General features: G+C 45.7%; 1 protein-coding gene across 3 annotated transcripts in view; it reads right to left on the bottom strand.

Moving 5' to 3' along the window:
• Nucleotides 1–21,883, bottom strand: part of Asic2 (acid sensing ion channel subunit 2) — a 1,226,389-nt gene that overhangs the window by 80,644 nt on the left and 1,123,862 nt on the right. For all 3 annotated transcript variants that reach the window (XM_008848163.1, XM_008848162.3, XM_029553589.1), the window contains exon 2: nt 17,098–17,248. In XM_008848163.1, the coding sequence (XP_008846385.1) occupies nt 17,098–17,248 (151 nt within the window). The remainder of the gene's footprint in view (nt 1–17,097; nt 17,249–21,883) is intronic.

The following is a 21,883-nucleotide window of genomic DNA, read 5'->3' as shown; positions in this document are numbered from 1 at the left end:
TTTTTAGAACTAAAGGGGACCTCAGACCCCCTATCTACAAGGTTCTAGAATGCTTCTTGAAATCACCCAGAAGGTTTAGGGGGTTCTAAACATGTAATGACAGCATTACACCAACCATGTGGCCCTTTTGAGCAGGGGGTCCAGATAACCCAGTTGTCTGGGCAGAACTGTTCACATCCTCACATTACTCTCATTAACAAATTCTACACCACCAGCTCCTTTGAAGGTGGAGGCACCTAGTGCCCTGAAGGATTTGTTTACATATCCAGAACGCCAGGATTCAAAGCCCCAGAGGGAGCAAGCCGGAGAAAGGAGAGCTACCCCATACAGAGCCTTACAGAGTACTTGGTAACTGGCATGGAGCTGACCCCCAGAAGTTAAGCTGTCTGGGAAAGATCCTGCTGAATCATGAGGAGCATGGCTCAGCAGAGTTTCAGTTGCAGAAGCCAGACTCTGCTAGCCTTCTCTGGGAGCACCACCTGGCATGCACAAGGTGAGATTTACCTGGGGAGGTGTTTTCTATATGCGCAGAATGGATTTGGGGGCTCTGTGGGAGGAGGCAGGAGCGATGGGCAGAATGCATAATGGGGCAGGGAAAGTACATGGCAATAAAAGAAGCTTAAATCTTTAATCTTTTCAAATTACAGGAAACACGCGTAGGAAATAAGCACTGGAGAGAAGGAGGAAGGAAAGCTTCTCTGAAAAAAATGGGGGACTTTTCTAGGTTCAGGCAAGGGATAATGCTGCTACAAAGCGATCTTGTTTTGGACAAAACTGACTTTATTACAGTGGCCAGGTGAGAGGCACCAGATGAAAGAGCAGCTGAGACAGGAGGATGACACTCTAGAGGGGATGTCTTCCAGTGCAGGAACACCCTGTGCAAGTGAGCTGCTGCCCCCCCTGCATGCCTCCTACTAGGCTCTCTCTTCTGGGGTATTGAGGATCATATTCTGGGGACTGTACTGGTGGATTCTCTCTTGCCCTCTGCTACTGGTTAGGGGCATCAGTGAATGGTGGACTGGATAGGAAACTGGTAGGAGGGAGGAGAGTCTCAGGTTGGGGTATTCAGCTCCTATTTGCCCGGTCATTATGGTCAGCTTCCTGTTACTTTTTTTCCCGCTTAGAGTAATCTCTTTGAAGGTGCTACTGAGCTCAGCTTGTACTCTAATTGGCAGAGATTTCATAGGATCTCGCTTAAGCTCTAAGACACAGCAGAGTGCCCTCTGGGCCACTGTTACTGGAAGGACTGCCATTTGGGTGCCCTTAGAGATGGAGACCTCACTCTCTGCAGGGGCAGACCTAACCCAGGGCTTAGCTTCACCCTACCTTTCTCTATACACCCCTTCGAGAATCTACCCTGAGATGGAGCACTCCTCTCCCAAATGAGTGAGTCAGGCATCCTGAGTGGGTAGAAACATAGGCCTCTCTTACCTGAAGGGTCAGAACTATACAGAGCCTAGGACAGTTAGTGAAATGCTTGGGGATCTGGGGCTACATAGGGTGAAGTTAAGTCCAGTTCTCTGACCTCTAATATGTTATTTAGTTTCTTGGAATCTCCTCTTTTTAACATGTAAAATGTTATGAGTATGGTGCATTTTCATCATTAGAACAGTTGTAAGGCTTAAATGAGATCTCTCATAGAAAGTCCTTAGCACTGAGTCCAGTGCTAGAAAGAACTCAGTCATATGTCATGTAACTACCACTACTACCACCATTATCACTACCACCACCATCAGCATCATCACCATCATCATTACCACCACCATCATCACTACCACCACTACCACTAGCATCATCATCACTACCACCACCATCAGCACCATCACCATCATCATTACCACCACCATCGTCATTTCCATGAAGTCAACATTTCTTGCTTCCTATAAAATGCAGTTGTGTTGTATCATTTGCTGTTTTCTATTCCTCCTTGCTTGGGCTAGCCCTTCCCCAGCTCCACTTGGTTAGCCTCTACCCAACTTGCAGTCACCTCCTTCTCCAAGCCGTCCTTCTACTTGATGCTTCAATATCCAAGACTTATCATCTTGACCCTTGATGTAATAATTCTCATCATTAAGACCCAGTGACCCCTTGGGGATAGGGTATTTGAGTTATGTTTATATACACAGTGCTTGGCACTCAGTAGGTATTCAGTAAATGCTTGTTGAAGTGAATGGAAATGTACAGCTGACACAGACTGCCCTTTTTCTTTCTAGATGGGGCACAGAGGCACTGAAAGGTAAGTGGATTTGTCTTGGTCTCATGATGACTACTCTGATCCTGAGACAGCAAATGGTGAGGAACAAGGAACTGGCAGCAGATAGGAAGTTGATGCCTTCATGAAGCTATGTTCTGGGGGCAGTGTGGGGGGGGTATGGCAGCAATCAGGGACACATGTGACATCAGGCAGTGTGACTGACATGTGCTAGGAGGAAGAGAAATGAAGAGGGGGAGGACAGTGGAGCTCTCTTGGATGGGAGTCAGGAGAGGCCTTTTAAGGTGGTGGCATTTGTATGGTAAAGTGGAAAATGGGAGTGGGTGAATCTTAAGATGACCTAGAGACAGTGGCATTTTTTTTTTTGGCAAACCTGAATAATGAGAGTGGGTAACAGGAGAGATGACCTAGGAGAAAGCCATCTAGGTGGACTGAACTGCAGGTGCAAAGGCCTTGGGACACAGGTGTGCACTTGACCTATTTTAAGACCATCAAGGAGGCCAGAGTGGCACAGACACAGTCAGAGGTCAGAGGATCATTTCCTGCACTCCTCACAGCTACTCCACAAGGTAAGCACCTCTGCCATACTGCTATAGGAATTGCTGCATTCAGAACAGGCCCAGAAGACTGAGTGGAGAATCATAAGCTTTATTCATGCTGACATGGACTCTGGGGAGTAACCGCCAAAGCCTGAGCCCTGAAGCCCAATTACTCAGAACAATTATAGGCAGTTCAGCATCATTTCTGACCTTTTCAGCCACTGGTGAGTTTAAATTCCTGCCTATGTGACTGCGGGCCATGCACAGGGGCCTCTATCCTACATGACTTCCAGTGTTAACGTGTTTACAGACGTAGAGCAGCAGGTTAGGCTAGGCAGGTCTTTCTAGGACAGCCACATTTCAAGGTAAGGCACTATGGTGTCACTTCTAATGCAGTTTAGACTTTCTCTCAGTAACAGATGGGCACACAAAGGCTCAGGGAGGTTGCATGCTCTAGTCACACAGAACGATCGCAGAATCAAGTCTCAGTGCACTGGTTTTCCTGCTTGCTGCCTTCTGAAACATACAAGTCACAGTGCTGGCATGAAGTTAGTCAGCTTTGGATTTTCAAAGACTCCATCTGACTGGATCTTCCCAACCATGCTGAGGTCACTGCTAATGTCTCCATTCAATTGCATTTTATTCACTTTTTATGTTATATCCACTCTGCAGAGAAAGTCAAGGGCAGGCCCAGAGCCTAGCATTTATGGTTGCATAGGATTTGGGGGTGAGGAGAGCTCTAGGTCCTTATTTAATTCACCAAACATTGAATCGCTGAGTGAGAAAACTGAGGCTCACAGGAGAGAGTGAATAACAGTGACTTGGAAGGTGGCAACCAGGCAGTGCCTCCACAGGTGTTTTGACTCCTCATCCTCTTCTGTCCTTTACCAATTAGGCAGGTGACTCAGTGGCCCCCAAATAAGCCCAAAGGCTCCAAGCTAAACATGGATGGAGGGGAGGATAGTTTGACATACAGTGGGCTTGGCAGATCTTGTTCTCCCATTTCTAAATTCAGGCGGGATCTCGGTGAGACTTTCACAGAGACAGTGATGGGGATGAGAGCCCCAGCCCTGGTCCTTGAGGGCACAGGGAGATAAGGCCTGTTTAAATGCTCTTTGAATTCAACCAGAAGCACTGTTTTGGTCTCTGGACCGCAAGGTGCTGGCATTTGAGAAATCTGAGATACCCAAGGTTTGGCAAAGGGAGCAGATAGGCTCACCATCAGAAACATGGGCACCAAATCGGTGGCTCAAGTTTGATTTCCAGCCACATGAGGTAACAGTTGTCTGACCTCAGACAGGTTACATCGCCTCTCTGAGCCTTACCCCTACCCCTTTTTAAAGATGAAGTGGGAGTTGATCTCTCGGATTAGCTCTAAATTACTATGAGCTGGGAACCATGTGTATATTAAATATCTTAACCTCATTGCATCTCATTTTGAAAAATAGATAACGGCTGTTCAAAATGCGTATCAAGTCAAAAGAGGCTGATTTTTTTTCCCCAAAAGTAGTATAAGGAACCGTGCATTCCTGTCTCTCTATAATCGGAGTGTGTACCTCTCTCTTGTCCTTCTCTGCCCTTCTCTGGTAGACAGACCCAGGAAGACACTATCCCTGGGAAAGAAAACCTGAAACCAGTACAGAGGTGGGCAAGTGCACGCTCCATTGATTCAGGTGGCATTCTGAGACTAAGCGAGCTTGTGGCAGAAGAAAAAGCAATGCCAGGTCCCCTTGCCGCTGGGCTGCAATTCTATCCTGGGAACACTGTGACACAGCACAGTGTTCTCGTGAATGGCTGATGATCTAAGAGATGCTATCAAGTGGCCACAAGAGTTTGGGGAAAGCTATAAATTTGAGTCCCTCCTTCAGAGCCTCAGACCACATTAATATTTTAAAGACCATGGGGAATCCTGCAGAAGAAATGTGATCCTTTTCTGAACTGTTACTTGAAGTAATATTTTAAATATTTTCATTTTGAAGTAGAAAGAACCAAGGTGGCCTCAGTCAGATGTGGATTCCAATCCTAGTTCCAATACTTCTTAGCCATGACATCATGGGAGAGACATGCTTCCTGCATCTATTAAATGAGTTAACCTGTGAAAGGGTTAGAATTTCCCTGGGCATGTCACAGGAGCAAAGGGCACTGCCTACAATGGGCCGGGCATTCACGCTAGGGAAGAAGATAGTAATGTTAAATTTTGATTATGCAGCTAAGAAGTGTGGCTACGCTTCCATTCCCGTTAAACAGAATCTTTGCAGAATGTATATTAATGAAGTCTCTGTGGGTGAGTTGGTTACAGTCTCATTATGAAAAGATTTACCCCAAGGATTCTAAAAAATAATGTGTTTCCCTAGTGCATTCAGGCTCAGAGATTATAAATTACTTGATAAGAAGGCTGGGTTAGATGACCAGCATGTGAGAGACACCACCTTTAAAAAGCCACCAGGGAGAGCTCTATCTCTGAAATTATAGGGGCAGTCAGTAGATAACTACGATTCTATTTATAAAAAATGTTGACAGGAGAAGTTAGGTTCAATCAGGTTGCTGTATGGATCCTGTAGTATCAACTGATGAGATTACAGAATTCAAAATCTATCCAAAGCATCACAGAAGCATCCTTGTTTTATTGAGTATTTTCTCAATCAGTGAATATAAAAACCATGACAGCTTTTATGTGTGGTGATCTAAGAGAACTGTTTTGCTGTTAAGAAACATCTTCAGGCTTCAGTATGGTAGGAAACAGTGATCTAGGCCTGAGCTTCTTAGAGCTGTGTATGTCTGAGTCCCCCAGGGACCCTGTCACAGTGCAGATTTAGAGTACATCCTGAGAGTCTGCATACCTAACAGCTGACTGGAGGACTGACCCCCAGACTCACATTCATATTTTATAATTATCATTATTTAAAACATTTTACTTTTGTGATCTCTCTCTCTCTCTCTCTCTCTCTCTCTCTCTCTCTCTCTCTCTCTTTCTCTCTCTCTCCTCATGAAAAATGAAAAGGTCAGAAGAGGGCATCAGATCCCCTGAAACCAGAGTTACAGGTATTGTGAGCTGGTTGGCAGGGGTGCAGGAAACTGAGCTTGGGTCTTCTGGAAGAACATCAAGCACTCTTAACTGCAGAGCCATCTCTCCAGCTCCAGCACCTATGTTTTAGTGAAAGACACCAGGCCCATCACCAGATGGTTTGGCCTCTACCCAGAAGCCAGCCTAGCACACCCTGGGCTCATCTTGGCTTTCTTTCTCCTTCTATTTGGGACCTCAGCAACCCATAAGCTCATATCCTCCAACTCCTATACACCCTCTAGTGAACAGGAAACAGGTCCGAGACTTCTATCAGAGTCCTTTCTACTCTGTAGCCTCTTTGAGATACTCTTTTCCTCTCTTCTAGAATGGACTATCCTGTCCTTTGCTCTCTATTTTTCTTCTACTGATGCAGCACTCAGTGACACTTACTTATATGCTCTCTGACCAGAATGTGAAGACTTGGTCACGGCTTGGCTACTGGATACAAAAGCTGTGGGAAAAACAGATTTCTAACTCTGGCCAAATAGTATATGGATTCCCTAGATAGTCCCTAGATTGTGAACTCTCGAATACCCAGCTTGGGCCTTTGTTTATATCCCCAAGGTGACTTGCACACAGTGGGTACTCAATGGAGATTTCCTAAGCAGGAGACCTGCGCTCTAAGGGCAAGTCTGTTTCATCAGCTTCCTGAGTATTCTCTTTGAACCACTGCCTGGCTGGCTGGGACTTCTAACAAGATCACATATGTTTCCTGCATCACACTTAGCAGGTGCATTAAGCAAGTCCCCCCAGCATGATAAAAGCCAGGCTGCTTTATGGACACCTGCTTCCAATGGTGCTTCTGATTTATGGTGTCATTTCTCCTGAGTTCTCAGACACCTGTGGAGAGCCCGCCCAGCACAAAGCCCCCCTCTGAGAGCAAGGACTGTATCTCAGCTGGTGGCTGGATGTCACCGTGCTATAGACTCTCAGAATTCAGGCCAGAGCAAGCGTCTCTCAATCTTGGGAGGTCCTTAGGACCTGGCACCATGACAAGAGTTTTCACTGGAAGCAGAGATGCTGGAAAAACCATAGCAACCATCAGCCTTCATTCTTGCCATGCCCCATTTGTAATGGGGGACAGGAAACGTGTTCCCCTTGATAGCTGCTCAGCCCTTCCAGCTATACTGAAAATTGATGATTATTTTTAATTTGACTTTTGTATTTATCAAAGCAGTCTATGTACATAATTTAAAAAGCCAAATGGTACTGCAAGGCTTTTAATAAAGAACATTAGTTTCCTGCTCCGCCTCTGCCTGCCCCTGAGTCTCACTCCTCACAGGCAGGGACTTTCAGCTCACTGCTTGAGCAGTCTCTTCTGTTGTTTACATTCACATTTCCACAGGCACTGACTACTTGGCAGTTATTTCTTATAGCAAATATTGACACATTTTCTGCTAAGTTCTTACTGTGGAGGATGAGGTTGTAGGCTTCCTACATGGAATGCCTGTACATATTTCCTTTGCTTTCCTTTCCCTTCAGAATACAGGTATATTTTGATTCAATTCTTGTCTAGCTTTTACATAACTCTGACTATGTAAGTGATCACAGCCCAGCTTTATAAAATAGGATTTTTTTGTATGTTTATGAGTGTATGGGTTCACATGCTGTGTACAAAGGTCAGAGGACAACATCAGGTAGTGTTTCTCAGGCATCTTCCACCTTTTGTTTGCGACAAGATCTCTCATTAGCTTGGAATGTCAAGTAGACTATGTTAGCTGACCAGTAAGTTTTAGGGATCCACCTGTCCCTACCTATGCTAGATGACCAGCAAGCTCTCGGGATCCACCCATACCTACCTCTCATTATGTTATCATTGGGATTACAGACGTGCAGTACTGTGCCAATTTTTTATGTGAGTTATGAGGATTCAACTCGGGTCCTCACGCTTTCAAGGGAAATGCCTTACTGACTGAGCCATCTCCTCAACCCAATAGATCATTCTGATCTTGGTCTTGTGAAACTATTTTGTTTTTCCTTTTGGTTGTTTTGTGTGTTCTGGCCTTTGGTTTGTTCCTTTGGTACATTCCCCCCCGCCCCGCCCCTGGAAACCTCAGCTTCTGGGGCAGAGCTTAGAAATGGCCCCCAGCACAGTGGCCATAAGGGCTGTCTCTTCTGTAGTCCAAGGTCCCTGCTCTGCTTTGGACTTGCTGCTCCCTAGATCTCCAACTCAGCTCTCATCCCCATCCTCTCCATCTGCATCTGGAATTCCCAAGCCAATTCCCTGCTTCCAGCACTTCTTTGTGGGTTTTTCTCTCACCCACCAGGAAGCTCTAGAAAAATCTATGTTAGAGACACATTTTCCTGAAACCCAGTACAGTCCTCACACCCCATTTATAGTCTGCTGAGTGTAGAATTCTGTATCAGACTGTAAGGATCATAGCTTTACCTCCAGAAATTTGAAGGCCACGTGCCACTGCCTTTCAGCTCTGACAGCCCCTGCTGAGAAGCCCTGTCACCTGATTCTTGGTCCCAGGAAGACCATTATTCCTTTCTCTCTGGAAACACTTAAGATGTTCTCTTTATTTCTGTCAGCCCGGATCTCCCAGGCTGTGCCTTACTCTGGGTGTTTGATGCTGTCGCAGTTGGGACTTGATGAGATCCTGCAGCCTGGAAGATGGTGCCTGTCAGTGAGGATTTGGGCTGCACTGGTTCCTTCCCAATGTCCTCTTCCTGTCCCCTCAGTTCTATCATTCTAGAACTCCTACGAGAGATGTGGTAGATTTTCTGGGTTGATCTTCTAATTTTCATAGTTTTTCTCTCCTGTTTTCCATCTGTTGGTTTTTAAGTTTTCACTTTTGGGGAGACTTCCTCAATTCCAATCCTCTAATAGGTCGCTTTTTAATATCTGAAATCATATTTTTAGTTTACATTTTTTTTCTTCTTTTCAAAACATCCCTTTTTAATAGCATCTTGTGCTCACATCTGTGGATGCAGCATTATCTCTTCTCTCCTGAGGATGCTGATTAAATCATTTTGATGCTTCCTTCTGCTTCATGCATTTATTTTTTCATTTATTAAATGTTTATATATTGCCTAATAAGACCAAGGCACTTTCCTAAGCCTATCACAAATATTAACTCATATTTCAACCTACCTAACAACACAATAGACTACATATTATCATCCCCAATTTAGAGGTGATGAAATGGGCCAGAGAAGTTAAATAGCTTGCCTTGGGTCATACAGCTTGTAAGTAGCAAAGCTGGGATCTGAACCTGGGAATTTGGGCTCTACAGTTTGTGTTGTTACGATGATCTCTATCTCACAAACTTTCTTTGCTTGTTTGCTTTTGGTTTCTTTCTTCTTAAGGGGCTTCCCTCAAATGCTTGGCTCTGTAGCTGTCCCTTCCTGGTTAAGAGGTACTTAAGCCTATAGACCATTTTTGTGTGTGCTTGCAGACTTGTCAAGAGATGTCATAGAAGAATGATGCAACTACATCATTTAGCCTAAGCCCTGTTGACTGTCCTGACCTGTCTCTTGAGCTTCCAGTTTCTCCATGAAGGAACCTCCAAACCCCTGCTGAAGGATGGGTACAGCAGATAAGCCTGGCTGAGGGTCTCAGTAAATAGGATTTCACTTCCTCTTCCTACTTTCCATTTACCACGTTACCCTGCCTTCTACTGGGCCTGATCATCCCAAGTCCAGCATCCATTTGTTTTAGTATCACCATCTGCCAGAGTGGGAGAGATGTCTATGTGGTTGTTTTGGGTCACAAGAAGGTATCTGGGGTGCCTGACAGCTCTTTTCCCAGACTTTAAATGAATCCCCCTAATTTTCCCTCACCCCCTATCCTCCTCTTCAGCAGCTCGTGTGGCTCTGGCTCTTTGTCCTCCTTGGGGTACTGTGGTGGGAACGATGGTGGCCCTGGTTGGCTTGTCCAGTGCAGTTTCTTAGTTTTCACTCTGGCTGATTCTGCCAAGTCAGTTACCACTGGTCCATTTGCTTTCTGTCTTCTACACAATAATACCTGCTATGATCCTAGTGAGTTTCCTGAAGAAAAACCTTTCATTGCCTTTTGGGCAGGTCTTGGAGGGGAGCATCCCATAAATGCAAATATCCAACCCATACGCTTATCCAAAAGTCTCCACTGGCAGCTTCCCTGAGGCTCAGTTACTCTGAAGGCCTTCAGGAGCCCCGTTCTTCAACTCAGCAGGAAGGATGTGCAGAGCTAGTTTCTGGGATGGCCAGGGCCAGAGAAGTAACCAACACTTCTCATCTCAATAACCTCCATCTCCCACTCTGCACTTCAATGCTTCTATTCTCTTTCTAAAAAGTTTATTTATTATTTTTATTTTATGTGTATGAGTGTACTGCCTACATGTGTGTAAGTGCATGCATGTCATGCAATGCTCGAGGAGGTCAGAAGAGGATGTCAGGTCCCCTGGGACTGAAGTTACAGATGGTTGTTAGCCACCATGTGGGTGCTGGGAATTGAGCCTGGGTCCTCTTACACACTGAGCCATCTTTCCAACCTCTTTTCTCTTTTTTAATGTATGTGTGTGTGTGTGTGTGTGTATGTTCATACATACATGTGCACATTTGGGTGTGGTACCTGGATGGAGGTCAGAGGGCAAGTTCAGGCGTCGTGCCTCAGGGACTTTCTGCCATTCATTTGAAACAGTCTCTCATTGGCCTGGAAATTCGCCATGTAGACCAGAGTAGCTGGCTACTGCGAGCTTGCATGGATGCACCTGTCTTTCCCTCCCATCTTGCCATCTCTGGAATTATAGGTGTGCACCACCACACCCAGCTTTCAATGTGGTTCTGGGGATCCTTATACTTGCAAGGCAAGAGATTTACAGACTGAGCCATCTCCCTAGTCCCCCATCCAGTGGTTTTCAAAATGGGGTCCCTGGAACTGAAAGGTTCTTCAGGGAGGACTAGGGTCAGCTATAGGGAGCAAGAGACAAAAGCAAACTGAACTTCCTATCTCCATGCAAACGAGAGCAACTCTGCTCTTAAAAAGAAAAGAGGAGCAGATAGAAAAGGAGGCTGGCCAGACCTATCATCATGTGTCATTCTCCTTCCAGAGACGTCGCCTGAACCATTCTTCCCGAGCTATTTTCATGGCAGTGCTTTTACAATTGCAATTTGAACATTAAAGGGGTTTGGTAGAGGGAGCGTTGTTGCTTTGCGCTTCTGATGTGGAATTTAAGCTTGATTCAGCTACTTAACTAGACAGGTGCCCTTGGGAAGCTCACTCAACCTCTCTGGGTCCAGTTTCTTCATCTTTCACTGGGGATTATGACACCTTCTTAGCAGGGGAGCTGCGAAGGGTCATGGGATAGAATGTTTGTGGCACACAGTAGTCATACTCATTAATGCTGATTTCTACCTTATCCTGGCCCCAGCAGTGTGTATAATTCAAGTGATATATTTTTTCTGTCATCAAATATTGCCCGGTGAGAGCCAAGATCCAAGAACTCTGGGGCTTATGTTGCAGTGGGAGGGGATGGACAAATAAAAAACTAAGTAAATTTTGTGGTATACTTGAAGGGAGACACACCGTAGAAATAAAGATGAGCAGAGCAGATAAAGAGAGATATGGAGTGAGAGTGGGTGGGGTCACAATTTAATAAGGAACCACTGAGTAGGTGCTATCTAAGCAAAAACTGGGCACAGGGACCAACTAGCCAGGTGGGTATCTGTAAGGACCAGCAAATGCAGATCCCCTGAAGGAAGAGGGTCCTGGAGTATTCCAGAAACAGCAAGAAAAGCCAAAACAACCAGAGTCATGTTAACAAAGGAAGTATTAGGAGGGGGTGGGACCCAAGGGGATGATGGGACCTGGCTTTACGCTGTTGCAGCAAGATTTCAAAAATAATTCCTCTGCTCAAAAATATATCTGATATAATATCACATTCATGCATACTTAACACTAGGATTTGGGGAAATCAAAGCAGATTATATTTGATTACAACAGTGTATTTTGCATCAAAATGAATGAGAGATAGAGGAGATGGGAAGAGAGAGTCTCAGCTGTTCTTTCCAGTGTTGAGCACATGCATTTAAAGCACTCTGAGCACTAAGTCTGATTCCTTCAGATGCAACCCACCTCAGCCCTCTTCCCAGCCCATCTCCTCCAGCATGGCCCAGCACAGTTCTTGAGACTCCCTCCATCCTCAGCTTCCTCAGTGTCTGTTACACAGTCCTCATGGGAAAGGTACTCCTTTGCTTATTGATGACTGGCCCAAGGGGTGGGTTATTCAACTGAGCTGGGCCAATAATTCCCTTCCTTTCTTTTTCTTTTCTTTTCTTTTTTAAATGGGAGATCAATGGGAGGTGTTGGAGGGGAGGGAGTGGGCATGGATTTGATCAAAACACCTTAAATGCATGTATGAAATTCTCAATAAAGATTTTTTAAAAGTTAAAAAAAAGGGAGATCAGATCAGTAGCCTGGCTGGTATGGCAAGATCTGTGACATAAAAACCTTAGTGTCTATTGAGATTCATGTGAATAAATATGTGTATAGAAAAAGCCAGTGTCTAGTGAGAGAGAAGGGTAAGGACTTGGAGGCAGGCAGGTGAGAACACCTAGGGTATAGGCACCCTTAGTCCCAGCTCTTTCTGAGCTGCATCCCTGCCCTCCTGCTGGCTGGTCGCTGAAACTTGCCTTGGATTCTGAGGGCAATACAATTCTTTTGATGCCTAAGCTTGTTTGATTCAGGTTCCTCTTATGTGCAACCCAGATAACCCACTGCCTATTTCTTTTATCTTTGAAGTTACTCAGAGGGATCTACACAGAGTTTCCTTTTTAACAACCTCCCACCTGTCTTCAATTTAATTTCCGTTAGAAAACTCTGGCCGTGAAATCTGCACTTTCTCTGGGCTAGGACAGCTTTTCTAGAAGTATATTTTGTGAGCTCCTTTATGGAAAAGGAGGTTTCCATGGCCAAAAGCATTTGGGAAATAAATGCTGCATGCAATATTTCTACCTTGGAGGTCCAGGATGTCACATATTAAAGAATTCCTGCAATGCGTAAATGTGTGTAATGCTGTCTAGCCAGAGACGGATCCTTTTTATTGGTGTAACATGTAATGTCTCAAACTTCTGACGCTTCACAGGGCCTGTTTGGTGGCATCTTGTCTAGGTCTACACGCAACATCAAAATAGCAGATTGCTAGGGAGCCCCACTTAGTTATGTCTGATCCCCCGGGCCTCCTGATGTGGGTCATTAGCAGCCTGGAGGAAGGGACATTTGTGATAATTTTCATGGAGTTACCTTGTATTTATTAAGCATGAGCCCGTGGGGCTGCCTTTTTCTAACTCACCATATGTATTGACAGTGGTCTGCCCAACTATTGCCTTTCCCGAGGTCCTATTAGTTGGAATTATACCCAGGGGAGGAGTTTTCTCTCTGCTTTCTTTACTTTCTGAGCGTGAAGCTGCCCATAAATCAAGGCAGGGGTGTCAGAGTTATCTTCCAACAGGAAGGGGGGTTTTCAGATGTGGAGATGGTTCAGGATTCCTGTGACACATAGGGGATCTTTGGACTATCCTATCATTATTCTCCTTCCCTTGTTTAGTTTGCAAAGAGTTCTCGTCTGAGTCCTTCAGCCATCCTGGATGGCCAACGGGTTTCATTTTTTATTCACCTCTGCTTTTCAGATGAGTAAACCATGTTGCTCTACTTGGTCCAAGTTATATAGCAAAGAAAGGAAGACCTAAGTTTGACCTTGGGTGGAACTCACCCTGTTATGTCATTTTCTCTGTTTGATATACTATCTCTGTCTGTGGTCACTCCCTTAGCAGTCACATTTTTCTTCTTCTCCATCATCACCCAAATATCTTCTGGAATGACCTGTGCTCCTTCCTCCAGACATTGAGAGGTAGGGCAGTCATGTAATCAAGATGGTGTCTGTGTGGCCATGTGGCTTGACAGGTTAGTAAGGCTGTCCCCTGATGACTATGGTGGGACTGGGCTTATAGGCCCCAGGACCAATGACCAAGCATTTGGAAGTCTCGGTTCCCCCCTCAGGCAGACAAGCATCCCTCACCTTCTGGATCCTATTTGTCCTCCTTCAAGTGCACTGGTTTTACACCAACTCATGTGGGACCCACCTTCTGTCCCGGCTAGTCCAGGAAATAAACAACTTTGAGTAACCAGAGTCTCTCAGTCTGAAGAAACATATCGATGTCTTAAATGGAGACTTCAGCAATGATTTTTCAGAACAGAGGACTTTTTTAAACATTTGTTTTCTTTCTAAATTTATAATCATTTGCCAATTTTGAGACTGTGTATAAATTTCCTTCTCACTGTAACTCACTGCCTAATGTATAAAAGATGAATGCTTCCTTCTTTTGGGGTCCAGACTTTGAGATGTAAGTCCTCTGGACCAGGCTGCAGCCTACATAAACCTGCTTCCTGCATCTCCTGGTGTCTCTTACTTATCCCAAGACAATACAACAGAGGAAGGTCTGATAAAAGAATTCAGGTATTCCAACTGGGTGGCCTTGGGGAAGTGACTTTGTCTCAAGTTCCTTCTTTACTGAGGACAAGAAGCTCTTCCTGCTACTCAAGGCCATGATGAGGGGAAGACCAAGGAGGAGGGACATCATAGCCCCAGAGGAATGTGGGAAGTGGCTGCAGAGGCAAAAATCCAGAGCCAACCGTAGATGAAGGTTATGTTCCAATATGCTAACTACTCCACAATATGGTGGCACTAGTCCCTTGGGGCTGTTTAGCTTTAAATTAATTTTTTATAAGGTGACATTAAAAATTCACTCTCTCATTCTTCCTAGCTACATCTAACATACTTAACAGCACAGAGAGCATTCCCTTGATTCCAGAAAATTCTATTGAACAGTACTAAGTTGCTCCTCTAGCCAGTTTCTTGACCCCTGCCCCTACTTTCTATCCACCCTGCACACAGCTTCACATTGCTGCTAGTTGTTTCCCTAACTGTCCAACCTCCATGGAGACCATTTAAGTGGACAGTGCTGCTCTATTTCCAAGGGGTAGCTAGAGTTCCTGGCAGGAGTGAGGCTGAAGCTCTCAACGTAGATTCTGTGTTCGTCCGCTCCCGAGAGGTAGGACCTTTGTCTTGTGTCTTCTGCGTCAGCATAGGGCAGTTCTTCATTTCAAGTATGGACTTGCTCTGACCGGCATAGATCGTGGTCTAGTCAGACCAACTGAAGCCCAGAAGCTTGGGTCAGAACAGGGGTGGCCTGGCCATGAACTTACTGCATGATGTCAAACATATCGCTGCTTCATACTGGGTCTCAGGGAAAGAACACTCTGGCTTAGTATAGAAGAGCTCCAGACTGAAAACAGACTTCACAGGTAGTTCTGATAATAGCTCCCTCAGTCTTTGGAGCTCTTTCTGCCGAGAGCTAGAGCTCAGGTTCAAGGTCCTATTGCTGCAGGGGACTGGGCTGGGTGAGGATGTCTGTGATATAGATCCTTAGTGTGTGTGTGTGTGTGTGTGTGTGTGTGTGTGTGTGTGTGTGTGTGTATATTGTCTGTACATGCACCTTTGCTCTTGAATCAAGTTAACAGACGGGAAACTCCCAAATTACCATGGAAAGACAATTAACTTTTGCTTAGGCTTTGGACGCTGGGCTCGAGGATTCATTTGATTTCTATATTTCTCTCCTTTCCCCCAGGCAATTCAATAAGCAAGTATATTATGGCATCTGAAAGAAAGGTTTCTCTTTGGGAACCTGCCCCAGGATTCATGGTTGTTTAGGAGTGCCAAGGCCCAAGTATGCAGCCTGACCTCAGCATGGTTTGAAAAGCCTGGTCCTGTCAGTCAACTCTCAGGGATGCCAGAGCTCAGCAGGAACGCAGACTCTCATCCTGCTGCATCTGGGACTGGAGGACATGGAGGGGCATCTAATTTAGAGAAGTAGAAGGGTACCAATGAAGTGTCCCTTTACCAAGCACAGATGGATTCAGAGTACCCTGGAGCTAAGATAGGCTGCCCCAAGGCATCACCATAAATGATGCCCATGTTTCTCCTCTCTCTCTCTCTCTCTCTCTCTCTCTCTCTCTCTCGTTTTACTTCTTCAGCTGAGGAGCTGAGAATGACTCATCATGTGCGGTCAGTGGCCACTGTCACCTCGCTCCCTTCAAGACACTCAAATGAGAGGTGGTGGGAGGAAGGGGAGAGTGCTGCCGTGGAAGTGTGCTTGGCACTAGCAGCCGGCCGTCTTCAGGGTGGAAGCCCTTCTGCCTCAATGGCTGGAAGGCATGGCCACGAGGAAGCTGCACCTCAGGTTCCTGCTCAGTGGGTGCAAGAGAGGACGGGGCAGCAGGATGTGGAGAAAGAGCTTCTTGGCCTCCTTCCCTTCCTCAGCTCTAGCCTGAGGGGTTCAGGTTCTTTCTCCTGTTAGATTATCTCTCCATTCTTTCTCCTCTGCTGACCCCTCCAAGCCCATCTCACCCCCTCACAATCCTTCCTGCTATGCTGTGACCATAACATTACTTTTACTTCAGGTTTCATTTTTGTCTATGGTTGTCATTCTTGGGCACATCTTGATGTTCGTTTCCTGGTGAAATTCTAGAGACTGCCAGCATTCCTTGGCATATGGCTATACCACATTGCCTTCTTCTTTATCTGGCCTTCCCGTGCCCTTCTTATAAGCACGCTTGTGATAGCATTAGGCTCATCCAGAAAATCCAGGACAATCTCAAGACCCTATTCAAATACCACGTGCACTATGAGGCTCCCATCTCTGCAATGGTGCACCCCCTTCTTAAAGTCATGATCAAGGACTTGGCCTTTTTCAGCCTAACACCCTTACTTTTATGGTTAATGAATACATTGCAGAATGGAAAAAAAAGAATGCTTGAAACAGGCATACACAACATCCCAGGGGCTCATACAGGTTTGGTATCATGCCACCAGGCTCATGTCTTTTGGTTTTTTAACACTTCACGGCCCGCTTCCATCAGCCTCCAGGCAGCCTTCTCCTTTAGGTTGGACTTCCTGGCTGGGTCAGGTATTTGGGATGACTTGGAAAGGAACAGGCTGGTCTAGCTCATCATCTTCCTGCATCAAGCTGCTTACCCATCCAGCCATACCTATTCCCTCCAGCCTTCCTCCATACCTCTCCTCCAGCTCCCCTCCCCTCTCCCTGCGTCCCTTCTCTCTCTGTTACTCTAATTTTTTCCTCTCCCACTTGAAGCATCATAATGCCAGGGACTTCTTTACCATCTGCTGCCACACCCCCAACCCCTTGGTGGAAAACAGCTTATCTGGATCACGTCAGTCTTTCTAAGGGAAGCCTGCATCCCTAACCACCACCCAATGCCCCAGTTCTTGGGCCCAGCTCACCTGTCTCTCCCCAGATGGGCAGGTACTCATCTTGTTGAATGTCCAACATGATCTCCAGCCCGTTGCCCGTCCCCCCCTTGACCGTGGTGAGCAGAGGCTTGCCATCCTCGCCTGAGTTAAACATGTAACACTTCCCATATTTTGTAAACACCTGAAGGAGAGAAGAAAGAAAGAAAGAGAGAGAGAGAGAGAGAGAGAGAGAGAGAGAGAGAGAGAGAGAGAGGCACATGGTGACTTCACATTGAGCTCCAGGGATGAGCAAGACTCTAGAAGTCCCACAGTAGGTCAGAGTCCTAATAGCCTATTGACCACAACTCTTTTCCACACAAGTTTGTTCAGTGATCCCTCATCTTGGCTGATGTCTGGACTTTTGCCAAGGGGGATTCTGGTATCAAAAAAGGAATGTGGGTCCCCTCTGGGGCTTACTGAGTGGGATCTGGTTTCCTCTCCCTCTGGACATTCCCAGTGGGAAGTTGCATTCACTTCTAAGCATTACTTCTAAGCATTAAATAGGATCTAAACTCTTTACCCCTCCCCAGGGTTTTTTAAACAATATTTTATTTATTTTATTTTATGTGTATGAGTGTATTGCCTGCATGTAAGTACACCTGTGTCATGCAGTACCCACAGAGGTCAGAAGACAACACCAGATTCCCTAGAACTGGAGTTATGGATGGTTATTAGCCACCACGTGGGATGCTGGGAACCAAATCCAGGTCCTCTGCAAGAGCAGCCAGTGCTCTTAACTGCTGAGTCATCTCTCCAGCCTGTCCCCAAGGTTTTATGGGCAGTAGCAATTGCCGAGGAAAGGAGATTCTTCTCCAGGTGGAGGTGCCTGGAAGTCACACAAGGAGCTCTAGGGGTCCAGCTTTCATGAGCTGTCAGTCATGCTGGAATGGGTTTTTTTTGTGATATACCTGTCCTTGAGCTATTTGTGTTCCTATAAAGTAATCCCTCCTTTATGCTCCATTAAGTAACCCCAACAAACTCACTGGTTCACTCAGCTAGGCTTGAGTGACATTGTTTCTTTGGTAGGTCATTGATACTCTATTTGGTGTGAATAGACATTCTTTCATATCTCACCAGAAAATGTCGCTGGATACCACCTCATCCGACAGTTCTCCAGAACTCCTATCAAGAGGACAGAATCATCACCTGTCAAACCAGGCCCTCAAAAACACTGTGCACTATGTTTTCCTCCCACTGCATGTGTAGTCAGACAGCAACACATATCTATACTCTCTCTATATCCTCATTGAATTTAGCCTTTCTTCTTTTTTACCAGTATGATCTAGAACTCTGTCCTTTCTGGCCATGGATGCTCTGGCAGGCCTGCTGAATGCCAGACAACTTTATCTAGCTATCCATTAAGTTCATTGTTCTGATATTTAAACCTGATCATGTTCCTGTGCTGAAACTCCATCAGGGCCTCCCATCCCCTTAAGGCTAAAATCTACACCCTCTGTACCCAGCCTTCCAAGCTGTGATCTGCATGAACCTTCCACTTCCAGCCTCCTTCTTCCTACGTGAGGCCACAGGCATTGTGAAAACGTCATGGCTCAGGGGCTACATTTGCTTGTACATTTATGCACCTATCTCTTATAGCTCACATGGTGCCTGGCACACAGGGTGCCCCCCAAATATGTGTTAAATGAATGGATGAGGGAGTGGGTGGTAGTACCAGATCAAACAATTTGGAGCCCCAGAACATACCCTGCTGGCCCACTCACATCTGGATTTCCAGTTGCTGTTTCTGTCACCTGTAACTCTTCTCATTCCTCTGACCAGACAAACTCTCACAGTCTCCAAGACTGGACTGATGCCTCTCCTCCTCGAGGAAGCCTTCCAAGTTGGTCTACCCATCTCTCTTGCTTCCTCTACTCCTTCATCATGGCGCCTATCACACTGCACTGAATGGACCTCTTTTAAACTTGACTCTGCCTCTTGCTTCTGAATCCCAGCACTTAGGCCAGGCTTAGTCTACTTTTGCTTGATGAAAGCATGATCACAAAGATGTTGAGTGGAAAAAGTCCAGGGCAAAGGATGCAGAGATCTTTGCCTAAGTATTCACATTGACACTCGGTTTTGTGTATGAATTAAATAAGCTCTCCAAGTTTCAATTCCTCCATCCATAAAATGGGGCTTCTAGTCCTTGCCTTTGCTGCCTCTCAAGGTTACTGGGAAGATCAAATGAGATAATTCATTAAAACATGCTTGGAATACTATGAGCCTCCTATAAATGTTAGTGGTTTTTATGGTTCTATAACCACTTTGAAACCTTGAGTTGAAGCCAAGCTACATCTGGCAAAATTGGCTGGGAGAGCCACACCGACTGGATTAGATTCCTTCAGTCACTGAGATCTGGCTCCAGGCCACCTCCCTCACCATGCTTCACCATGCCATCCCATCCTACAGCACAGAGGTAGTCAGGAGTCCCTCCAGATCCCCATCATTCATTTGGGAGCAGATAAAGATCAGGAGCAGAGCTGGGGGTGCCTTTCCCATGGAGATCTTGAAGGCCACATGGAAGGAAGACAAATGGCACCTTGTGCCAGACACCGTGCAATGAGATATACCATCTTAATGAACCCTGCTAACTATGACCATGGGTGGGGATTGCTGCTCCCATTGTACAGAGGAGGAAACCAAGCCTCAATTGAAGGACTTGCTTAAGGTCACACAGCTGGTAAGTAGAGAAGCTGGAATTCAAATCCATGTCTGACTAACACATGTATGTTTCCTTGGTGTGCTGTCCTAGAAGGAACACGGGGGTCTGGGCCATTGGGTCACTTCTCAATGGAAGCACATTCCTGTCTTCTTTGCCTTGTTTGTTCTATCAGCCAGTAATTATTCATAGGCATGTGCTCCTACTACATGCAAAGAACACTGAGGTTGTAAAAAAGTATAAGGCTTACTGTCTGTCTTTATCATCCATAAGAAGGGCTAACAAAATAGCAGAGGCTACATTTTCTCCATTATACGGAGCAAGTCTGAATCCCTGGACAGCTGTCCTATTTCAGGACAACCAAGCCTTACATGCACAGCTTCATGGTGTGGGAGAGCAGCTGGAATTAAACAAAGTCCACAGCAAACAGTTTCTCTAAGAACTGAGTTTTCTTGTCACTATTGCTTACAGTGATTGAATTCAACTAATGAACTTGTCCCCTGGAGAGATGCTCTTGGGGGTCACTCTGACAAGCAGAGCATTTTGTAGTTAGCACATCCATTGCAAAGGGTTGAACACATCTGGAGTGAGTTCTGTGGTAGTCCAACAAAACTTTTTTCTCCTTTTTCCCCTATTTTGGTAGAGATTCTAAATATCCAAAACAACCCATAATTTTAATTTTCTTATCTTTATGAAGACGTTTGTTGGTAAAAGTATGTTTCAGCTTGGTATCACATATTGCAAATCCCACCCTGTCCCTTCTTTCTCTACTGTCTAGGTCTTGAACTTAGAATACTGGGCTGGGGTTAGAATGGACTGTCTACTCCCAAAGTCATCTATAATCTCAGCCCTGCCTTATACATGCCAAGTGGCTCTGGTAAAGGCCATGACCCTTCTGGAGCATCAGAAGAGGAGGATGAACTTTGAGAACTGAGTGTGATCTCAGAGATCATCTCCTTTGCCCTGCTCCCCGGCTTTACAGACAAGGACATAAAAACTAACAGCGGTTGTTAGTTGCTCGAGGTTACACAGAGGGGCTGGGTCTAGGTGGGATTCTGACTCCTGGTTCAACTTGCTGTCCTTTCTTTGTTACAGCCCCCCCCCCAATTTTCCCCTGACAAGGGGGGACAGAGACACTAGGGGCTTTCTCTGATCCCCCCCCCGTGAACTTCTGACTCCTGGTTCAACTTGCTGTCCTTTCTTTGTTACAGCCCCCCCCCCAATTTCTCCACTGACAAGGGGAGACAGAGAATCTAGGGGCTTACTCTGATCCCTCCCACGTGAACTTCAGTTGGTGATTGGCTGTCTGCTCCGTGTAAGACTGAGTTGGGGCAGAAGCCACATGAACTACAGTCTTTCTCTAAAGAGGAGGAGGTGGAAAGGTCCTTATAGTAGGGTTCACTGACATTCACTAACCTCTTCATTTTGACAGGCTCCTTGCCAAACTTGGCCCTCATTCTAGTCTGGACAGCAGCTTCTGTCTGTACGCTCATGTTGAGTTGATCTTTCCTACCCCTCCCGATGGGGGCACGGTGCTGGGACACATTAAGTGTGCCAGTGTGAGCTGATCTGGCAGAGTTGGTCAGGGCTGGGAGCCAGAGGTTGATTATTGTCAAGTCTGATGGCCAAGTGATGGTCTATGACAGCTGAATTCTTCATCAAGTCAGGCTTGGCAGAAATAAGCCTTAAAGTTCTTGCTTTTTTTTAACTTTTACAAAAACTTTATTGAGAATTTCATACATGTGTATAAGGTGTTTTGATCAAATCCATGCCCACTCGCTGTTTTAAGATCAAGTTCCAGATCCTCCCTGAGGTCTTGAACATCCCCTGACTCCTTTCTTCCCTCTCATGTGTCCTAGCCAGTTCAGTTCTGGGAGGTCACAGGATCTTTTCCCATAGAGACTTTCCACAGGCAGCTTCTTCTGTCTTGAATGTTCTCCCAACATGCTTTGCTACATCAGGCTTAACAGCCACCTTCCCAGAAAGCCACCTTCCTTTGTCCAACTACCTCAGCCCCAGGCTCCCGTATCTACTTGAGCTGGGTCTCCTTACTTAACCATCTCACATATCGTGTGGTGGTTATTGATTTATTTGTTGAACTTGTCTTCCACTAGACTGAGC

This window comes from Nannospalax galili, unplaced genomic scaffold, assembly GCF_000622305.1.
Source record: "Nannospalax galili isolate Female #2095 unplaced genomic scaffold, S.galili_v1.0 scaffold363, whole genome shotgun sequence".
NCBI classification, from domain to species: Eukaryota; Metazoa; Chordata; class Mammalia; order Rodentia; family Spalacidae; genus Nannospalax; species Nannospalax galili.
Note: the sequence above shows the minus strand (reverse complement) of the source record. Positions and strands in the feature narration are given on the sequence as shown.